The sequence below is a fragment of the Salmo trutta genome, chromosome 1 (genome assembly GCF_901001165.1).
Source record: "Salmo trutta chromosome 1, fSalTru1.1, whole genome shotgun sequence".
Classification (NCBI taxonomy): Eukaryota; Metazoa; Chordata; class Actinopteri; order Salmoniformes; family Salmonidae; genus Salmo; species Salmo trutta.
This window is the reverse complement of record NC_042957.1, coordinates 15031020-15050795: the sequence shown is the minus strand read 5'-3', so window position 1 is coordinate 15050795 and position 19776 is coordinate 15031020. Positions and strand designations below refer to the sequence as shown.

Here is a 19776-nt window from a genome sequence, read left to right as displayed (position 1 = left end):
ACATGTAAATATTGTGAATACAAATGCTGGGATTGTGAGTCTAATAGATTTACAGCAGCAAACTAACAAGAAAGAAATGTGGGAGTGGTTAGAACAGGGGTGCCAAGTAGACAGTGAAGGGTTGTGGTATAACCCTACCACTGGAAGGCCGTGGCACCAAGTGGGATACATGTTACTCTTTCTGAAATGTATCATGTACCAACTCATCAATTGGCTGTGAACATGTACTCTCAGTTCAAGATGACGTGGTGGGGAAAGGGCACGTTAGGAACATTTCGGGACTGGGTTAAAAGGTGTGTGATGTGTGCCCAACATAATATTGCACCACAGGCGAGGGTGTTGGTGCGGCGTTGGTCAGGACCACACACCGTACTACTAACTGCACCCGCAGCGGTGAAGACCACAGCCTCTCCTCAGTGGGTTCACACTTCTCACATGAACCGAGATCCCGCAGCATAATGGGTGAGCTAGAAATTGCCATGATAGCTGAAGCATAGCTAAAGCAAGAGAGAAAGAGTAGAGTCCACTGTAGACAAGCAGTTGGGGTGGGTCTGGGAGCGATTTTAATCGTCACCATTTTAGTGTTGGTTTGCTCTGATGGTTAATAAACCATGTAAAGACGATAGGTTGACTATTAACATAGAATTGGTTGCCAAATATGAAGACACAAGAATGCATTGGGGTAAAGTCGATACTAACGCTACGACTACTAGACAGGTCACTAATCATGATGGTATAGTGATATGGATGGAGCCACTTGATAACAGAACTAGCACATTGGACGTAGGTTGTTCTAAACAAGGTGTGGTTTTATTACAGACAGGAGTGTGGAAGGAATGTAATAATACTGAGAGTTTACAGAACGAAGCTAGATTTTCTCTGTTGCCACAAATAGATGTCATGTGCCAGTGTTCAAGATCAGCTGAAGCTCAGTTGATAACTTTCAGATTAATGTTACCCGAACTTAAAACATTTCAGAAGGTTGATAGCGTGGACACAACCATTGCTGACGATGAAGCAGCAAGGATAGTGTGGGGGAAGTGCTATCTCGTAAAAGGAGGTTGTATTCACCAGTAATGTCCTTTAGTACAGCAACTAAGGGAGTGAAATGGTCAGGGAAAGTTTTGGACACCAGTAGACCACGAACCTGGGGAAAGATAGCTTGTTGGGGTAATTATACTCTGGACAATGTCCAAAGGGGGGAATATGGGAACCGGACTATTCTTACTGTCAAGCGTCAGGGGGAAGAAGATGCAGATGAAAGCATACTTACAGACTCATTTAGGGCCTGAACTAGTGACAGAGACAGACATACATCAATGTAGATGGTATGATGGAGGGGTTAAGGGTCAGTCCTATGGAGTGTTAGTTGCAGATTCTGGCGGGACCGATATCTGTGCATTCTATGGTCCCACAAACCAAGGAATTAACGTTACAGGGAAGTGGGAGAGCAGAATTGAATATGACTGGGGTGGAAGTTTGTGTGGCTAGTAAATTAAGGAAGTGGGTACTAGAGTCTCTGGGGAACGATACCACTCCTCTATGTATATTGGTACAGGAAATAGCTCGTAGGAAAGGGAGGACGGCTAGTTGTGTACAATATATATCATGAAGAGGAAGTGAACGTTACACATACCCAGATCATGGTGAAAGTAGCAGAGATAGTGTTTTCATTTCAGACACTGTTGTCAACTTTCAGTAATGAGTTTGTCACAGAAGGCATAACACTTGAAAGAATAGAAACTGATCCCTGTATACAGGAGGCCACATCGCCAGAAGGGAAGTTTGCTGTGATAATAGCATCACATCTCCTGCAGAGTGTGATTAAGAAACATGTGACTCAGAGTTTTGTATGGTTGGATACTCTTCCAACGCCACTAATCTCTCCCACATTTCTGACAGCTAGTGAACACTTGACGTACCTCCCAGTAGATTGGGACCGAGCCACAGTAAACGGAATGTGTCAGAAGGTGGCTGCTTATCAACCACTGGGGCCCAAAGTCTACACTGTAACAAGAGTGTTTACAAACGGGTGGGGAGTAGATCGGCCTTGGGATGAGAGATGTGTACCTAACTTGAGCACAGGGATGTATTATCCGCAGGTACCAACTGTAGCAGAACACAGGAGGTCATTGGAGATGTTGGTGGCTAGAGACCAAGGGATAGAATGGGAAACAGGTAGGGGGTATCTGAAAGGTTCAGTCCTAGAAATATCAGTAAACCATGAAGACAAATGGGAGAGCAGGAGACAAATTCCGAGCAATAGCTATTCTCACAGCAGTCGCTGTAGGGACAGTGACAGAAGGAGCAGGAGTAGTAGCACAGGAGGCTATAGTGACTGCATGGAACTGGACTACAACGCAAATGAGGGGAATAGTGAGATATGCATCAGGAGCAGTGTTAGTAATATTAGGGTTTGGTGATATTGTTGGGTGATATTGGTGATATTGTTGGGATATCATGTGCTGAGGGCATTGATGTTAAAACGAATACACAGTGTTGAGTTACCTCAAGATGAGGTAGAACTGATTAAGGCTACCGCACGTATATATGGGGTGGCTATGGAAGAAGATGATGGGGAGCAAAGTGAGAATGACATGACTTGGGAACACCTCTTGGATCCTGTAGTCTGACGGGGAAGACTGGGTGTAAGCATGAGGAAGCTTTTAGCGCTTCCATTTTTGCCAAGCTCAGCAGAAAAGTATCATGAAGGCATAGTCAGGCTAAGAGAGACTGGGAATTGTCATGTTTTCAGATTTTTTTGAGTTGTCATTCATATATAATATCTGGTTACTTTCTTTCCTGTGGAGCCATAAACTGTAAGGAGGAGGAGTGTCTTAAGTAGGATGCATATAAACTGTGATGTCTGAAATGTTTTGTTGTCTGATTACAGCTGTACAGAACCTTTGGGAATGATTAAACTTGGTTAAAGCTTCTCTAGTGTCCGTGAGTTATTTACTCTGAAAAATAAGAACACAACAATATATATTTATTTATTTTTTAATCCCAGCCCATGTCCCTACAGGAGGTCTTTCGCCTTTTGGTAGGCCATCATTGAAAATAAGAATTTGTTCCTAACTGACTTGCCTAGTTAAATAAAGGTTAAATAAAGTAACAATTCCTATACCAGCTTATAGAAGCACCACAACTGTGTTTGTAGCTAAAATGTCTAAAAAGGGATAGATGTCACAGTTGTCATAGGAAGGAGTGGACCAAAGTGCAGCGTGTGCGTCGTTCCACATTTAATACTCACTGTGAAACTATGCAATACATACACATAAACTAAAGAACGTAAAAACAACAAACCGTGACGCAGAGTTGAAACATACACTAACTCAAAAACAATCTCCCACAAACCCAGATGGGAAAAACACCTACTTAAGTATGATCTCCAATTAGAGACAACGATGACCAGCTGCCTCTAATTGGAGACCATCCCAAACAAAACCCAACACAGAAATACAAAACTAGAACATGACAACATAGAAAAACTAAACTAGAAAACCCCCCTGTCACGCCCTGACCTACTCTACCATAGAAAATAACAGCTTTCTATGGTCAGGACATGACAATAGATCTGAGAATGGTTATGTGTTTACAAACGAAATATGCAAAACACTTCCTCTAAAGGCTGATATCCCACCTTGGCAATGAAGGGAATTTCATTTGTTAGAGAGGTGAATGTAACTGCAACCAATGATGTAGATGTACACAGAAGAATGACTAATGTCTATGTCTGAAATTCTTCTTTCAGTGGTTATTTCAGCTCAGACCACTTCTGTTTTTCTGAGACTGAGCAGAGAGAGAGAGATAAATAAGTAATGTTCATGGGTTGTCTTTTGACCACAACATCTTACCTCACCCTAAAAGAACATAGCTGGTAATTTCACAACTTCAAAAGAAGAAGACAAAATCTTGACGTATTTGCATTTTGCAAAAACAGAAAGATACCGTGGAAACAGTGGCCTATATTGGTTCTATGGTAATTGACATAGAGACACTGTTTTGGGGGTTTTACTAGATGGTATACAGCTATGGATGAAAATAAATTTTTCATAGCAGGTTTGGAGAATTAGGATAAATTTGGGAAAAAGGTTAGGGTTAGTTTAAATGATCTCCTAACCTGCTAAGAAAAGTAACTTCCGTCCGTTGCTGTACTCCTTCTAGTTACAACCTGTTTTTGTCGCCATCAGAACCCGAAATATAAGGTTTATTAGTCTGATGTGTGTAAACTAACAGGCTATATAGCCTCAAAACATTATTAAGGTCCTAGAGTGGCCTAGCCAGTCTCCAGACCTTAATCCCATAGAAAATCTGTGGAGGGAGCTGAAGGTTCGAGTTGCCAAACGTCAGCCTCGAAACCCTAATGACTTGGAGAAGATCTGCAAAGAGGAGTGGGACAAAATCCCTACTGAGATGTGTGCAAACCTGTTGGCCAACCACAAGAAACATCTGACCTCTGTGATTGCCAACAAGGGTTTTGCCACCAAGTACTAAGTCATGTTTTATAGAGGGTTCAAATACTTATTTCCCTCATTAAAATGCAAATCATTTTATAACATTTTTGACATGTGTTTTTCTGGGGGTTTTTGATGTTACTTTGTCTCTCACTGTTCAAGTAAACCTACCATTAAAATTATAGACTGATCATTTCTTTGTCAGTGGGCAAACGTACAAAATCAGCAGGAGATCAAATACTTTTTTCCCTCACTGTAGCTAGCTATGAACATCAAGCAACCTAAACCTCATAACTGTGATCATACTGTAGCCACCATTTGTGAATGTGTTGAGTAAATTAAATTGTGAAATTTGTCCACCAAAGGAGAGAAATCACCAGTAACACACATTATAACATTGTAAATAATACACTAAGCATGAATGTCCCATGTAATATGCTACCAAATGGACTACGGTATCTTAACATTGTGATTCTCAAATTATAGTTTATGGCTTTTTCATTATACTGTTGTCATGACATTGTTATACACTACATGACTAAACGTATGTGGACACCAGTTCATCAAACATCTCATTCCAAACGCATTGGAATGAGATGTCCCCCCCCCACTTTGCTGCTTTAAAAGCCTCCACTATAACCTCCACTGGGAAGGCTTTCCACTAGAAGTTGGAACATTGCTGCGGGGAATTTCTTCCATTCAGCCACAAGAGCATTAGTGGGTCGGTCACTGATGTTGGGCGATTTGGCCTGGCTTGCAGTCGGCGTACCAATTCATCCCAAAGGTGTTCAATGGGGTTGTGGTCAAGGCTCTGTGCAGGCCAGTCAAGTTCTTCCACACCGATCTTGACAAACCACTTCTGAATTGACGTTGCTGTGTGCACGGGGGTATTGTCATGCTGAAACAGGAAAGAGTCTTCCCCAAACTGTTGCCACAAAGTTGGAAGCACAGAATAACCTAGAATGTCGTTGTATGCTGTAGCATTTACATTTCCCTTCACTGGAACTAAGGGGCAAGAACCATAAAAAACTGTCCCAGACCTTTATTCCTCCTCCACCAAACTTTACAGTTGGCGCTATGCATTGGGGCAGGTAGCGTTCTCCTGGCATCCGCCAAACCCAGATTTGTCCATTGGACTGCCAGATGGTGAAGCATGATTCATCACTCCAGAGAACACGTTTCCACTGTTCGAGAGTCCAATTGTGGCAAGCTTTACACCATTCCAGTCAAAGTTTGGCAATGTGAATTGTGATGTTAGGCTTGTTAGGCTGCTCGGTCATGGAAACCCATTTCATGAAGTTCTTGTGCTGATGTTTCTTCCAGAGGCAGTATGAAACTCGGTAGCGAGTGTTAGACGATTTTTACCCACGACGCGCTTCAGCACTCGGCGTCTCCGTGCTGCGAGCTTGTGTGGCCTACCACTTCATGCTGAGCCGTTGCTGCTCCTAGAGGTTTCCACTTCACAATAACAGCACAGTTGACCAGGGCAGCTCTAGCAGGGCATTCATTTGACGAACTTACTTGTTGGAAAGGTGGCATCCTATGACTGTGCCACGTTGAAAGTCCCTGAGCTCTTCAGTAGGGCCATTCTACTGCCAATGTTTTACTTTGGAGTCTGCATGGCTGTGTGCTCGATTTTGTACACCTGTCAGCAACGGGTGTGGCTGAACTTACTTACTTGAGTAGGTTCACGTCTACGCCCACAAAGCAGACAATCTTTTGGAGAGAGAGAGCTGCCATTTCATAATCTGTTAACTAATTTTTCTTGCACTCTGATAGGTAAATATTTAGCCTATAGTCCTAATATTTAGCTAATGAATGGCCTAATATCTAGATAATATTTCGCTTTTTACTTCAGCTACACATCACTTGCCTCTCTCTTCCAGCTGTTTCCATGCGCACCAGGCTACTCAAGCTTCTCCAGAATAGGCTATTCCTCTTCTCGTGAAATCCCAGGAAAAGCTATAGGCTACAAAAGCTATAGGACATTTATTTGTATCATTGTTTTTACTATAAGGCAGGCTTGCTCTTGCTAATTACTGAATGTAAAACAGGTCTACAGCATAGAAAATGCATGTTGGTGTTGGTAGGTCCTCACCAGACTTCACCGGCAACCAAGTCGCCTATGGGCACAAAGCCACCGTCGCTGGACCAGATTGGACTGGCAAAAAGTGCTCTTCACTGACGTGTCGTGGTTTTGTCTCACCAGGGGTGATGGTCAGATTCGCGTTTATCGTCGAAGGAATGAGCGTTACACCGAGGCCTGTACTCTGGAGCGGGATCGATTTGGAGGTGGAGGGTCCGTCATGGTCTGGGGCAGTGTGTCACAGCATCATCGGACTGAGCTTGTTGTCATTGTAGGCAATCTCAAGGCTGTGCGTTACAGGGAAGACATCCTCCTCCTTCATGTGGTACCCTTCCTGCAGGCTCATCCTGACATGACCCTCCAGCATAACAATGCTCCCAGCCATACTGCACGTTCTGTGCGTGATTTCCTGTAAGACAGGAATGTCAGTGTTCTGCCATGGCCAGCGAAGAGCCCAGATCTCAATCCCATTGAGCACGTCTGGGATCTGTTGGATCGGAGGTTGAAGGCTTGGGCCAATCCCCCCAGAAATGTCGGGGAACTTGCAGGTGACTTGGTGGAAAATTGGGGTAACATCTCACAGCAAGAACTGGCAAATCTGGTGCAGTCCATGAGGAGGAGATGCACTGCAGTACTTAATGCAGCTGGTGGCCACACCAGATACTGACTTACTTTTGATTTTGACCCCCCCTTCGATCAGGGACACATTATTCAATTTATGTTAGTCACATGTCTGTGGAACTTGTTCAGTTTATGTCTCAGTTGTTGAATCTTATGTTCATAGAAATATTTACACATGTTAAGTGTGCTGTAAATAAACGCAATTGACAGTGAGGACGTTTATTTTTTTGCTGAGTTTATATAAAACACAGGAAATCACGTTTTTGACTGCACTGGGCCTTTAAAACAGCAACATTTTCTCCACACCCCACAGCAAACTGTGTAGAATTGCAGGAAATTAACTTTAAAACGTAAATGTTTCTCTCCACCATCAGGAGGGGGGCCTGCTCTAAGGTCCCCCACTAACCAGACCCTTCTCCCCTCTCTGGTCATCTCAGGTTCTCAGAAGGTCATCCTCACGGTGTCTGTAGGAGTGGCTGTGGTAGCAGCGGTGTGTGTCACTGCTGCTGTCATCATAGTACGCAGGAGGAGAGACAGTAAGGACTTACATTTGTCTTTGAGTTTAATGGAAGGCATGAATTACACAGTAATACATGGAGCCAGCGAGTTGTTTAATTGAAATTATTCTGATTTCTTTTATTTGTTCTTGTCAGAGTATCAAGTGCCAACTGATAACAGCATTGTGAGTGAACTGTGACTTAACAGTTATTTTACTTTAACAATAGTATAATAAACTAACTAAGAGTTTCCACTATAATTCTATTGTTTTTAATCGATTAAATTTGTTATTAATTTATAAATGGTCTGAACGCAGTAAACCACTCCACCCCACCAACCAATGAGGTTAGTGGATCAATATCCTAATGGAATTTGAAACATGATTAATATGAAACATCATTTAACCCAGTTGTTATCATGCAATCAGACTAATGTCCAGTTTAAATGATTCATGTTTCAATAACGATTTTGATCCTTGTAGAGTCAACCTGCTGACAGAATCACCTATTCCTCCATTGACCACTTCAATCAAAATCCCCCTCAGAGAGTTGACGTAAGTGAAGCTATACTGAACATATTGTAATGCTATCACTCTCCCTTCTATACTCTGTTTAAACCTCTTACATCTACACGTTCCGCTAGCGGAACGATTGCTCCAATATCCAATGATGGGCGGGCGCGAAATTCAAACTCCTCTAAAATCGAAAACTTCCATTTTTCAAACATATGACTATTTTACAGCTATTTAAAGACAAGACTCTCCTTTATCTAACCAAACTGTCCGATTTCAAAAAGGCTTTACAGCGAAAGCAAAACATTAGAATATGTCAGCAGAGTACCCAGCCAGAAATATTCAGACACCCATTTTTCAAGCTAGCATATCATGTCACATAAACCCAAACCATAGCTAAATGCAGCACTAACCTTTGATGATCTTCATCAGATGACACACCTAGGACATTATGTTATACAATACATGCATGTCTGTTCAATCAAGTTCATATTTATATCAAAAACCAGCTTTTTACATTAGCATGTGACGTTCAGAACTAGCATTCCCACCGAACACTTCCGGTGATTTTACTAAATTACTCACGATAAACGTTCACAAAAAGCATAACAATTATTTTAAGAATTATAGATACAGAACTCCTCTATGCACTCGATATGTCCGATTTTAAAATAGCTTTTCGGATGAAGCACATTTTGCAATAATCTAAGTACATAGCCCGGCATTACAGGGCTAGCTATTTAGACACCCACCCAGGTCAGCCTCCACCAAAATCACATTTCCTATAAGAAAAATGTTCTTACCTTGCTTGTTCTTCGTCAGAATACACTGCCAGGACTTCTACTTCAATAACAAATGTTGGTTTGGTCCCAAATAATCCATCGTTATGTTCCATCAAGACGTTTTGTTCGTGAGTTCTAGACACTATCCCAACGCTAAATCTCGGCCACGAGCATGACGCAAAATATGACAAAAAATTTCTAAATATTCCATTACCGTACTTCGAAGCATGTCAACCGCTGTTTAAAACCAATATTTATGCAATTTATCTCGTAGAGAAGCAATAATATTCCGACCGGGAATCTGCCTGTCTGTAAACTGAGGAAAAAACCGAAAGCCGGGGGCGGGGCGTGTCACGCGCCTAAGGCTTAGTCCATTGAGTGACCACTTAGCTTTTGCTCTCCTTTGTTTCAGCCAGGGCTTTGAATTACGTCATTCCTGTTTTTCCCGGGCTATGAGACCTCATTGGAGACGTGCGAAGTGTCACGTAAGAGCAGAGAACCTTTGTAAACGATAGAGATAATAAAGAAGGGCAAGAAATGTTCAGACAGGGTACTTCCTGAACAGAAGCATCTCAGGTTTTTGCCTGCCATAGGAGTTCTGTTATACTCACAGACACCATTCAAACAGTTTCAGAAACTTTGGAGTGTTTTCTCTCCAAAGCTATTAATTATAGGCATATTCCAGTTTCTGGGCAGGACTAATAATCAGATTAAATCGGGTACGTTTTTTATCCAGCCGTGAAAATACTGCCCCCTAGCCATAAGAGGTTTTAAAGCCTTTCCTTTGTTGTGACTGTGTGTGTGTTGTCTCTGTAGGCCCAAGGTGAAGATGTGGTGACCTATGCCTTTGTTATTTTCTTTGAGTATGTAGCACAATAGCAGCTTCTTAGAAAAACATATTTTAGCTTTGCTGATAACAGTGTTTTTCCTTCATTACTCATGTTGAGAATGATATTGACTAAAGTAAATCAGAACTCATTAACTCCTTTCAAAGAGTTCCAAAACATTGTATTGGCTGTTGGGGTTTAATTCAGTAATTTACTGTCTTCGTCAGTAGGGGGCAGTATAATTCTCAACTGTGAGATATACTCCCTGTCAGGTTTGCTCCAGCTCTCCGGCGCTCGTTGTTGCCAGTGTGGGGATTATTGCACACCTGTCACCATCGTTACGCGCACCTGCGCCTCATGAGACTCACCTGGACTGCATCACTTCTATGATTTCTATCCCTCTGTCACTCCCTCAGGTTCATTCCCCAGTCAGCATTGTTATGTTCCTGTTCGTGGTTTGTTTTCATGTTTATTTATCATTAAATCCACACCCTTCACTTGCTTCTTGTCTCCCAGCGTCTGTGATACACCCTGCTAGCTAAGCTATAGCCTAGTTCTCTCTTTCCGTATTGATTATCTTTTCATATTTTTCCACTAAGAGGCAGCTGCCACAATGAAGCAGAATAGTTATTGTGAAACTAAATGAAAAGCAAAGATTGGGTTTCAATGTCTTGCCAAGGCTGCACCGCAGCGTCTTCTCACAGGCGCTAAACCACTACTGGACAGCACAGGGGCTTTGACCTGCTTCATTTCTGACCTGGGCCAGTGCAGCCCTCCTTAGATGACCTGGTGGTCATACTGATACCAAACTTGGTGAGGACACCTGTTTAACGTAGCATGATTCAGACCACAGATGCTTGGATTGCAGACAGCACCACTACGCCTGGCAAGAAACTCTGCTGCAGGTAAAGGTGATAAATGGAGGAGTCTGACATTATTTAGAAGGACGGCCGTAGGCTGAAGTCCTTTGGAATGTCAACGAGAAGAACTAAGAACTGATGGGTAGGCCTTCTAGTGCTTCAAATTCTTTATTTTAGAAATTCTGAGTAGGCCTACAGAATCTCTGACGGTCCTCTTTCTAAGGGGATAAACAAATCCATCTTTGCTGCTGACTAGAAGAAGGTTGTAAATGAAATAGGGTCAATACATTCATGCTTTACCTTGTGGAAGTTTAGCCTGAAAACACCTGTAACTGACAAGTTTGAAATACTGTGTTTTTATTAGTTTATTTAAACAATTAATATACATTTTAGAAGAAGCGTTGTGCTCATTTTACATCTGCTTAGGACAAATTATTAATTAAACAAAACCAAGGAATTTCTCCATGCTGACGTCATTCACAATGTACAGAAAAAATGAACCACATCAACCAAGGTTTGATATCTGAATCCCTACTACATAGAATCCCTACTACATCCCTACTACATAAAAAAATATAACACACTAGGAATGAATACATCTTCCACACTATGCACTAAAATAGTATAATGTCCTCTGTTACTGAATCAATAAAGCTACAGATAGTTTGAAAGTCTTAGTCCAGCACAAGGAGAAGAGTGAGGAACAAGGGGTCATTCCTCCAGGACATGAAACTCCATACCAGAGGTTTCTTCTATACAGAGAACAAAACAACACATCAGACATGTCTCACCATTCATTCTATAGCAGACCATAAAGACTAACTAGTTAATAGGGGATTAGATGGACAGGATGAGTATATTAAATGACTATTTATGACCTGATTCCATTTCAGTTCACACATCTGAAGATCAGAATATGTGAATGTAATGTGGTGTTTGCTCCATATGTTCTATGGATTGATGGAACCATCCATAATGTTTAGGTCTATACAGTCCTTTGAGATCTGTGAACTCTGATGTTGTGGGAGGAGTTAGGAACTTAAATGGAACTGGACCAATGCCTGTGACTCTCACCTGCTTGTGGGGGCAGAGCCTTGGGTGGGCGGTTTCTCCTTGTTGTGTGAATAGTGACTATGGCAGCCATGATGGTCAGTGTCACAAAGAGCATGATGTGACTGATGGGCAACTTAACAGAATTACTGGTACCTGGACAATGAGACAGACAGTGATTAAACAGTCAATCATTTAGATTGACAAAAAGGCTTCTCAACAGTTTTTACCCCCAACCCATAAGACTCCTGAACAGATAATCAAATGGCTAACCGGGCTATCTGCATTGTGTCTCACCACCCGCCAACCCCTCTTTTACGCTACTGCTACTCTCTGTTCATCATATATGCATAGTCACTTTAACCATATCTACATGTACATACTACCTCAATCAGCCTGACTAACCGGTGTCTGTATGTAGCCTCACTACTTTTATAGCCTCGCTACTGTATATAGCCTGTCTTTTTACTGTTGTTTTATTTCTTTACTTACCTATTGTTCACCTAATAGGTTTTTTGCTCTATTGGTTAGAGCCTGTATGTCACGTCCTGACCAGTACAAGGGTTAATTGTTATTGTAGTTTGGTCAGGACGTGGCAGAGGGTATTTGTTTTATGTGGTTCGGGGCAGTGTTTTAGGTAGTAGGGTATTTGATTTATGTATTCCGGGGTTTTTGGGCACTGTTGTATATTCATGTATTTCTATGTTTAGTTAATTGGAGTGGGGACTCAATTGAAGGCAGGTGTTGTCTATTTGCCTTTGAGAGTCCTATATATTAGGGTGTGTTTGTTTGTAATTGTGGGAGATTGTTTCTTGTTTAGAGTTTGTTGTGTTTATTATTTTGGTGTTCACTTGAGTTAAAATAAACTTCAAGAAGAGCATTCACAATCCTGCTGCATTTTGGTCCTCCTTTCCCGACGACAACCGTGACACTAAGTAAGCATTTCACTGTAGGGTCTACACCTGTTGTATTCGGCGCAGGTGACAAATAAACTTTGATTTGAAATGAAAGTAAAGTTTGTATCACACAACAGTCAATAGAGGATGCTGAAGACCAATATCCATCAGCCAAATACCTCTACAGCTTCACCTCTGTCTGAACACCAAAGATCTATCTCAGCATTTTAATTTGTGTGTAATGGATTATGATTGTTTACACCATCCACTAAATAATTGAAAGGTTATATAACACCTTAAACCTGGAGGATTGGTATTTGGCATCACAGAGAAGCAGAAATTCATACAGGAAGAGAGAAGTGTGTACGGCACCACAGCCAAGTTATAAAATGTAACATGAAAGTTTAGTTTCATGTACAAACACATGCTCTGTGTATTGATCAAGGTAGTACATCTGACTTTAGCCCCATGATGTACCACTCATACTATCTACAATACAGCTGAGAAGGGAAATAGTATTCAATACAATACCAGCAGAAGATGTGGAAGTGGTTGACAAGGCTGGTCTTGTAGTAGAGGCTGTACTTCCTGGATAGTAGTTGAAAACAAACAGTGACCACTTTTCATTGGTGAATAATGGTGACATCACAGATCAGAATGGATCCACATCCAGTCACTCACTCTGTTGCCTGTAGAGTTATCTACTGCAATCTGCTAAATCTTTCTCCAATCTCTAGAGCACTAGACAAGGGACTAGGCATTGGAAAACACAGTACCCAGTTCTATGTGTCCAGAGGACAGATAAAACATTTACTATATCTGCACACATCATACAGATGGGAGTATTTTACCTGGGACAGTGGAGATGACATCATCATTATTAGTGGTATTTTCTTCAATATCTAATTCAGTAGGAGAACATCCTCTGTTGGTTTATTTAAATAACCCATCAGACACAGCAGTAGGTTTCAAATCAAATGAATCATCAATCACTAATATCACTAATATCAGGGTAAAGGATCAGGTTTGATATTCAACTTTAATATCATCACAGATCTTGTGAACTTATTGATATTCTAGGAGCATAACAAGAACACATACCTGAGAATGTGGAGGGGAAGTCAATTAAGATCTTCACCTTTTCCTTTTCAGTGACATTTAAACTCTGATTTAAACAGTAATACTCACTGGTTAGAACAGACAGATGAACAGGGGCATCAGCTCCATGTTGTGGTCCAGTCTCTGTAAGGTACTGTTGACAGGTGTAGACTCCAGCATCCTCAGCTCTGACATCACTAACATGTAGAGAACAGTCAGACCCTAAACTCAGTCTGTCTGCTCTCTCTGTCTTCTCAACTTTGATCTTCCCCAATACGACCTCTTCAACAGTAACAGTAGATCCAACACTGTTATAGATCCATATAGTTGAGGAACAGTTTGGATAAACCACATTGTTACACGGCAGACTGACATCATCTCCCACTCTGGAGAACATAGAGAGAGTTTCTCCACTGACACCTGGAAGGAGTATGACATCAGATCATTATTAACTATTTCATAGGTATTCTTCTGTAACGGTTGTCATAGGGTTTAGACCAAGACGCAACAGGGAAGTGTATACTCATCTTCTTTTATTAATACTGAAGAAGGAGAAACAAAATGAACCACGTATACAATTACGAAAACGGCACTAACAGTTCTGTCACGTGAACAACACAAAACAGAATACAACTACCCACAATCCACAATACAAACACACCCCTAATTATAGGACCTTCAATCAGAGGCAACAATAGACAGCTGCCTCCAACTGAAGGCCCCAACGCCAATTAACTAAACATAGAAATACAAAATGACTAGACAGAACATAGAAATTAACATAGAACAATAACCAAAACCCTGGAGTAATTAATCAAATAGCCCTCTCTACATTGACACATACACATAACCACATGAACCACAAAACAAATACCCCCTGCCACGTCCTGACCAAACTAAACTCTAACAAATAACACCTTTACAGGTCAGAACGTGACATCTTCAGGGTGAATAATAGTGTAATATACTGTCTATTATACAATAGTGAAGAGTAAACAGATACACAACAGAAATGTCATCATAATATTAGTAAAATGTAATCTGAACGAGTTTTGCCGTGTGAAATAAATGTGTTTTATGATCTCTAATGACATATTCTTACTCTCTCTCCTCTGTCTTACCTGTTAGCAGGTACAAAACGGTCACAAGCAATCCCAAAAATGAATGATGGATGTCAGCCATGATCCCCTCTCTCTCTCTCTCCTCTGTTTCTGTCTCTTTCCTCTGTCAGAGTGTCTCAACACTATGAGTTTCTCACCATACAGCAGCATCTCTATTCACCACTATAGCATCACTTCCTCAAAGTGGTCATAGTTTTATCTAGTTTCTGACACCTTGGTGAGAATCCTCCAGTTCACCAGCAGTTAAAGACCTTCTTCACATGTATGAGAGTCTGTATTAGTGATGCAGGGATTTGGCATTAATGTGGTCATATTCAAGTGGTGGTCGGTGCCGTTTAATTGGATGACTGTCATTCATATTCCATTCACCCAGCTCAGTGTAACGTTGCTAAGTTTAGGCTACTACATGATACTAGAATGAATAAACCCCTGATCACATGCAAATACAGGTCAATTTCATAGTAGCCATAAACAAACAGCAGGATCACTTTGCTTGTTAATTCCTTCTCACATCTACACTCTCCACCACTAAATCTATTTAATATGACTATTTATTGATTTGGTGGTGTGTCTATTTGTTGTGTGACTTTTGATGACACACTGTCCATACGTTAAGGCAGCTGTACACCTGTTTGTGTATGACATCACATTTTATGTATGTTTCTGCTTATGTATCAATATGTTCTAAACCTGTCAAGAGCTGAAGTGGACATCCAATCACGTTCCTGTATTACCAGGGTTTATTCCTCATACCAGCTTATAGAAGCATCACATAACTGTGTTTGTAGTGAAAAAGTATAAAAAAGGACAGATTTAAGTGAATTTCAAATGTTAGAGAAGAGAATGTAACTACAACCAATGATGTAGATATACACAGAAGAATGAATATTAATGTCTATGTCTGAAACTCTTCTTTCAGTGGTTATTTCAGCTCAGACCACTTCTGTTTTTCTGAGACTGAGCAGAGAGAGAGAAAAATAAGTCATAGTGGTGGGTTGTCTTTTCATTTTACCACAGCATATTATCTCACCCTAAAATAACACAGCTGGTCATTTCACACCTTCAAAAGAACAAGACAACAACACAAACATACCGTGGGAACAGTGGCCTGTACCGTTTCTATGGGGATTAACATAGACACGGTTTTGAGTTTTACTAGATGGTATTACTAGATGGTATACAGCTATGGAAATAAATTACTTTTTTGTAGCAGGTTAGGAGAATTAGCATAAGGTTAGGAAAAGGGTTAGGGTTAGCTAAAATGCTCTCCAAGCCTGCTAAGAAAAGTCACTTCCATCAATTGCTGTACTCCTTCTAGTTACAACCTGTTTCTGGCTGTTGGGTTTGATGTATATGTAAATATTTCAATTGTTATAAACGTGAATGTAACTGCAGTTAATGATGTACATAAACAGAATAATAAGTATGTCTATAACTGGTTCTTCTTTCAGTGGTTATTTCAGCTCAGACCACTTCTATTTTTCTGAGGCTGAGCAGAGAGAGAAATAGAAAATGAGAGAAGAGGAGAGGAGAAGAGAGCAGGGCAGATGAGAGAGGAGAGCAGAGTAAAAGAGAGAGGAGAGTAGAACAGAGTAGAGGAGAGAGGAGATTAGAGTAGAGGATAGAAGAGGAGAGAGGAGAGTGGAGGAGAGAAGAGAGTAGAGAGGAGAGGAGAGGACAGTAGAGGAGAGAGAAGAGGAGAGAGGAGAGTGGAGGAGAGAAGAGAGTAGAGAGGAGAGGAGAGGAGAGCAGAGTAAAAGAGAGAGGAGAGTAGAACAGAGTAGAGGAGAGAGGAGAGCAGAGGAGAGAGGAGAATAGATGAGAGAGTAGAGTAGAAGAGAGAGGAGAGAAGAGGGGAGAGGAGATGGTAGAGTAGAGAGGAGAGAGGAGAGTAGAGGGGAGAGGAGATGGGAGAGGAGAGTAGAGTAGAGAGGAGAGAGGAGAGAGGAGAGGAGAGTAGAGAGGAAAGCAGAGGAAAGAGGAGAGGAGAGAGGAGAGTAGAGGAGAGGAGAGAAGAAGAGAGAGGAGATGAGAGAGTTAAGTAGAAGAGAGGGGAGAGTAGAGAGGAGAGTAGAGGGGAGAGGAGATGGGAGAGTAGAGTAGAGAAGAGAGGAGAGTAGAGGAGAGAGGAGAGTAGAGGGGAGAGTAGAGAGGAGAGTAGAATAGAGGAGAGAGGAGAGTAGAGGAGAGGACAGGAGAGGAGAGTAGAGAGAGAGTAGAGGAGAGAGAGGAGAGGATAGAGGGGAGAGTAGAGGAGAGAGAGTAGAGGATAGAGGAGGAGAGAGAAGTAGAGAAGAGAGTAGAGAAGAGAGGAGAGAGGAAAGTAGAGTAGAGAGTAGAGTAGAGGAGAGAGGAGAGTAGAGGAGAGGGGAGAGTAGAGGAGAGAGGAGAGTAGAGGAGAGGGGAGAGTAGAGGTTAGTAGAGTAGAGAGGTGAGGAGAGGAGAGAGTAGAGAGGAAAGCAGAGGAAAGACGAGAAGAGAGAGGAGAGCAGAGGAGAGGAGAATAGATGAGAGAGGAGATGAGAGAGTTATGTAGAAGAGAGGGGAGAGAAGACGGGAGAGTAGAGAGGAGAGAGGAGAGTAGAGGGGAGAGGAGATGGGAGAGTAGAGTAGAGAGGAGAGAGGAGAGTAGAGGAGAGAGGAGAGTAGAGGGGAGAGTAGAGAGGAGAGTAGAATAGAGGAGAGAGGAGAGTAGAGGAGAGGAGAGGAGAGTAGAGAGGAGAGAGAGGAGAGGATAGAGGAGGAGAGAGAAGTAGAGTAGAGAGGAGAGGAGAGAGGAAAGTAGAGAGTAGAGAGGAGAGTGGTGGAGAGAGGAGAGTAGAGAGGAGAGAGGAGAGTAGGTGAGAGAGTAGAGTAGAGGGGAGAGTAGATTAGAGGGGAGATGAGAGTAGAGGGGAGTGTAGAGGAGAAAGGAGAGAGTAGAGGAGAGAGGAGAGTAGAGGGGAGAGTAGAGTATAGGGGAGAGGAGGAGAGAGGAGAGTAGAGGGGAGAGTAGATTAGAGGGGAGATGAGAGTAGAGGGGAGTGTAGAGGAGAGAGGGGAGAGGAGAGTAGAGGGGAGTGTAGAGGAGAAAGGAGAGAGGGGAGGGGAGAGGAGAGGAGAGTAGAGAGGAGAGTAGTGGAGAGAGGAGAGTAGAGGGGAGAGGAGAGTAGAGTAGAGTAGAGAGGAGAGTAGAGGAGAGAGTAGAGTAGGTGAGAGAGTAGAGGAGAGAGGGGAGAGGAGAGCGGAGAGTAGAGGGGAGAGGAGAGTAGAGTAGAGAGGAGAGTAGGGAGCAGAGTAGAGAAGAGAGAGGAGAGTAGGGAGCAGAGTAGAGAGGAGAGTAGTGGAGAGAGGAGAGTAGAGGGGAGGGGAGAGTAGATTAGAGGAGAGAGGAGAGTAGAGGACAGCAGAGAGGAGAGGATAGGAGAGGAGAGGATAGTAGAGGAGAGGCAAGAGTAGAGGAGAGAGGAGAGTAGAACAGAGGAGAGAGGAGAGAAGAGGGAGAGGAGATGGTAGAGTAGAGGGGAGAGGAGAGGAGAAGAGAGAGGAGATGAGAGAGTTAAGTAGAAGAGAGGGGAGAGAAGAGGGGAGAGGAGATGGGAGAGGAGAGTAGAGTAGAGAGGAGAGAGGAGAGTAGAGGAGAGAGGAGAATAGAGGAGAGAGGAGAGCAGAGGAGAGGAGAGGAGAGTAGAGAGGAGAGAGGAAAGTAGAGTAGAGAGGAGCGTAGAGGAGAGAGGAGAAAGAAGAGTAGAGGAGAGAGGAGAATAGAGGAGAGAGGAGAGTAGAGGAGAATGGAGAGTAGTGGAGAGGAGAGTAGAGAGTAGAGGAGAGAGGAGAGTAGATGAGAGAGTAGAGTAGAGGGGAGAGGAGAGTAGAGGGGAGTGTAGAGGAGAAAGGAGAGAGGAGAGAGGAGAGGAGAGTAGAGAGGAGAGTAGGGAGCAGAGTAGAGAAGAGAGAGGAGAGAGGATAGTAGAGTAGAGAGGAGAGTAGAGGAGAGAGGAGAGGAGAGTAGGGAGCAGAGTAGAGAAGAGAGAGGAGAGAGGAGAGTAGAGAGGAGAGTAGGGAGCAGAGTAGAGAAGTGAGAGGAGAGAGGAGAGTAGAGTAGAGAGGAGAGTAGAGGAGAGAGGAGAGTAGTGGAGAGGGGAGAGTAGATTAGAGGGGAGATGAGAGTAGAGGGAGTGTAGAGGAGAAAGGAGAGAGGGGAGAGGAGAGGAGAGTAGAGAGGAGAGTAGGGAGCAGAGTAGAGAGGAGAGTAGAGAGGAGAGTAGGGAGCAGAGTAGAGAGGAGAGTAGAGTAGAGAGGAGAGTACATTTACATTACATTTAAGTTATTTAGCAGAAGCTAATATCCAGAGCGACTTACAAATTGGTGCATTCACCTTATGATATCCAGTGGAACAACCGCTTTACAATAGTGCATCTAAATCTTTTAAGGGGAGGTTAGAAGGATTACTTTATCCTATCCCAGGTATTCCTTAAAGAGGTGGGGTTTCAGGTGTCTCCGGAAGGTGGTGATTGACTCCGCTGTCCTGGCGTCGTGAGGGAGCTTGTTCCACCATTGGGGTGCCAGAGCAGCGAACAGTTTGGACTGGGCTGAGCGGGAACCGTGCTTCCTCAGATGTAGGGGGGCCAGCAGGCCAGAGGTGGATGAACGCAGTGCCCTTGTTTGGGTGTAGGGCCTGATCAGAGCCTGAAGGTATGGAGGTGCCGTTCCCCTCACAGCTCCGTAGGCAAGCACCATGGTCTTGTAGCGGATTCGAGCTTCAACTGGAAGCCAGTGGAGAGAGCGGAGGAGTGGGGTGACGTGAGAGAACTTGGGAAGGTTGAACACCAGACGGGCTGCGGCGTTCTGGATGAGTTGTAGGGGTTTAATGGCACAGGCAGGGAGCCCAGCCAACAGCGAGTTGCAGTAATCCAGACGGGAGATGACAAGTGCCTGGATTAGGACCTGCGTCGCTTCCTGTGTGAGGCAGGGTCGTACTCTGCGAATG

At 42.9% G+C, this 19776-nt stretch overlaps 1 protein-coding gene and 1 long non-coding RNA gene across 2 annotated transcripts in view; both read right to left on the bottom strand.

The window, feature by feature from the left end:
* LOC115168713 (uncharacterized) overlaps positions 1–14965 on the bottom strand; it is a 68535-nt gene extending 53570 nt beyond the window's left edge. The window contains exons 1-2 of the mRNA XM_029724337.1: positions 14808–14965; positions 13777–14106 (exon numbers count right to left, since the gene is read on the bottom strand). Of these exons, the coding sequence (XP_029580197.1) occupies positions 13777–14106; positions 14808–14868 (391 nt within the window). The 5' untranslated portion in view covers positions 14869–14965. The remainder of the gene's footprint in view (positions 1–13776; positions 14107–14807) is intronic.
* LOC115169207 (uncharacterized) lies at positions 10983–11749 on the bottom strand. The gene is made up of 2 exons (XR_003870817.1): positions 11717–11749; positions 10983–11394 (listed from the first exon to the last, which is right to left on the bottom strand). It is a non-coding gene; the product is annotated as an uncharacterized LOC115169207 (long non-coding RNA).
* Positions 14966–19776: the final 4811 nt, after the last annotated feature.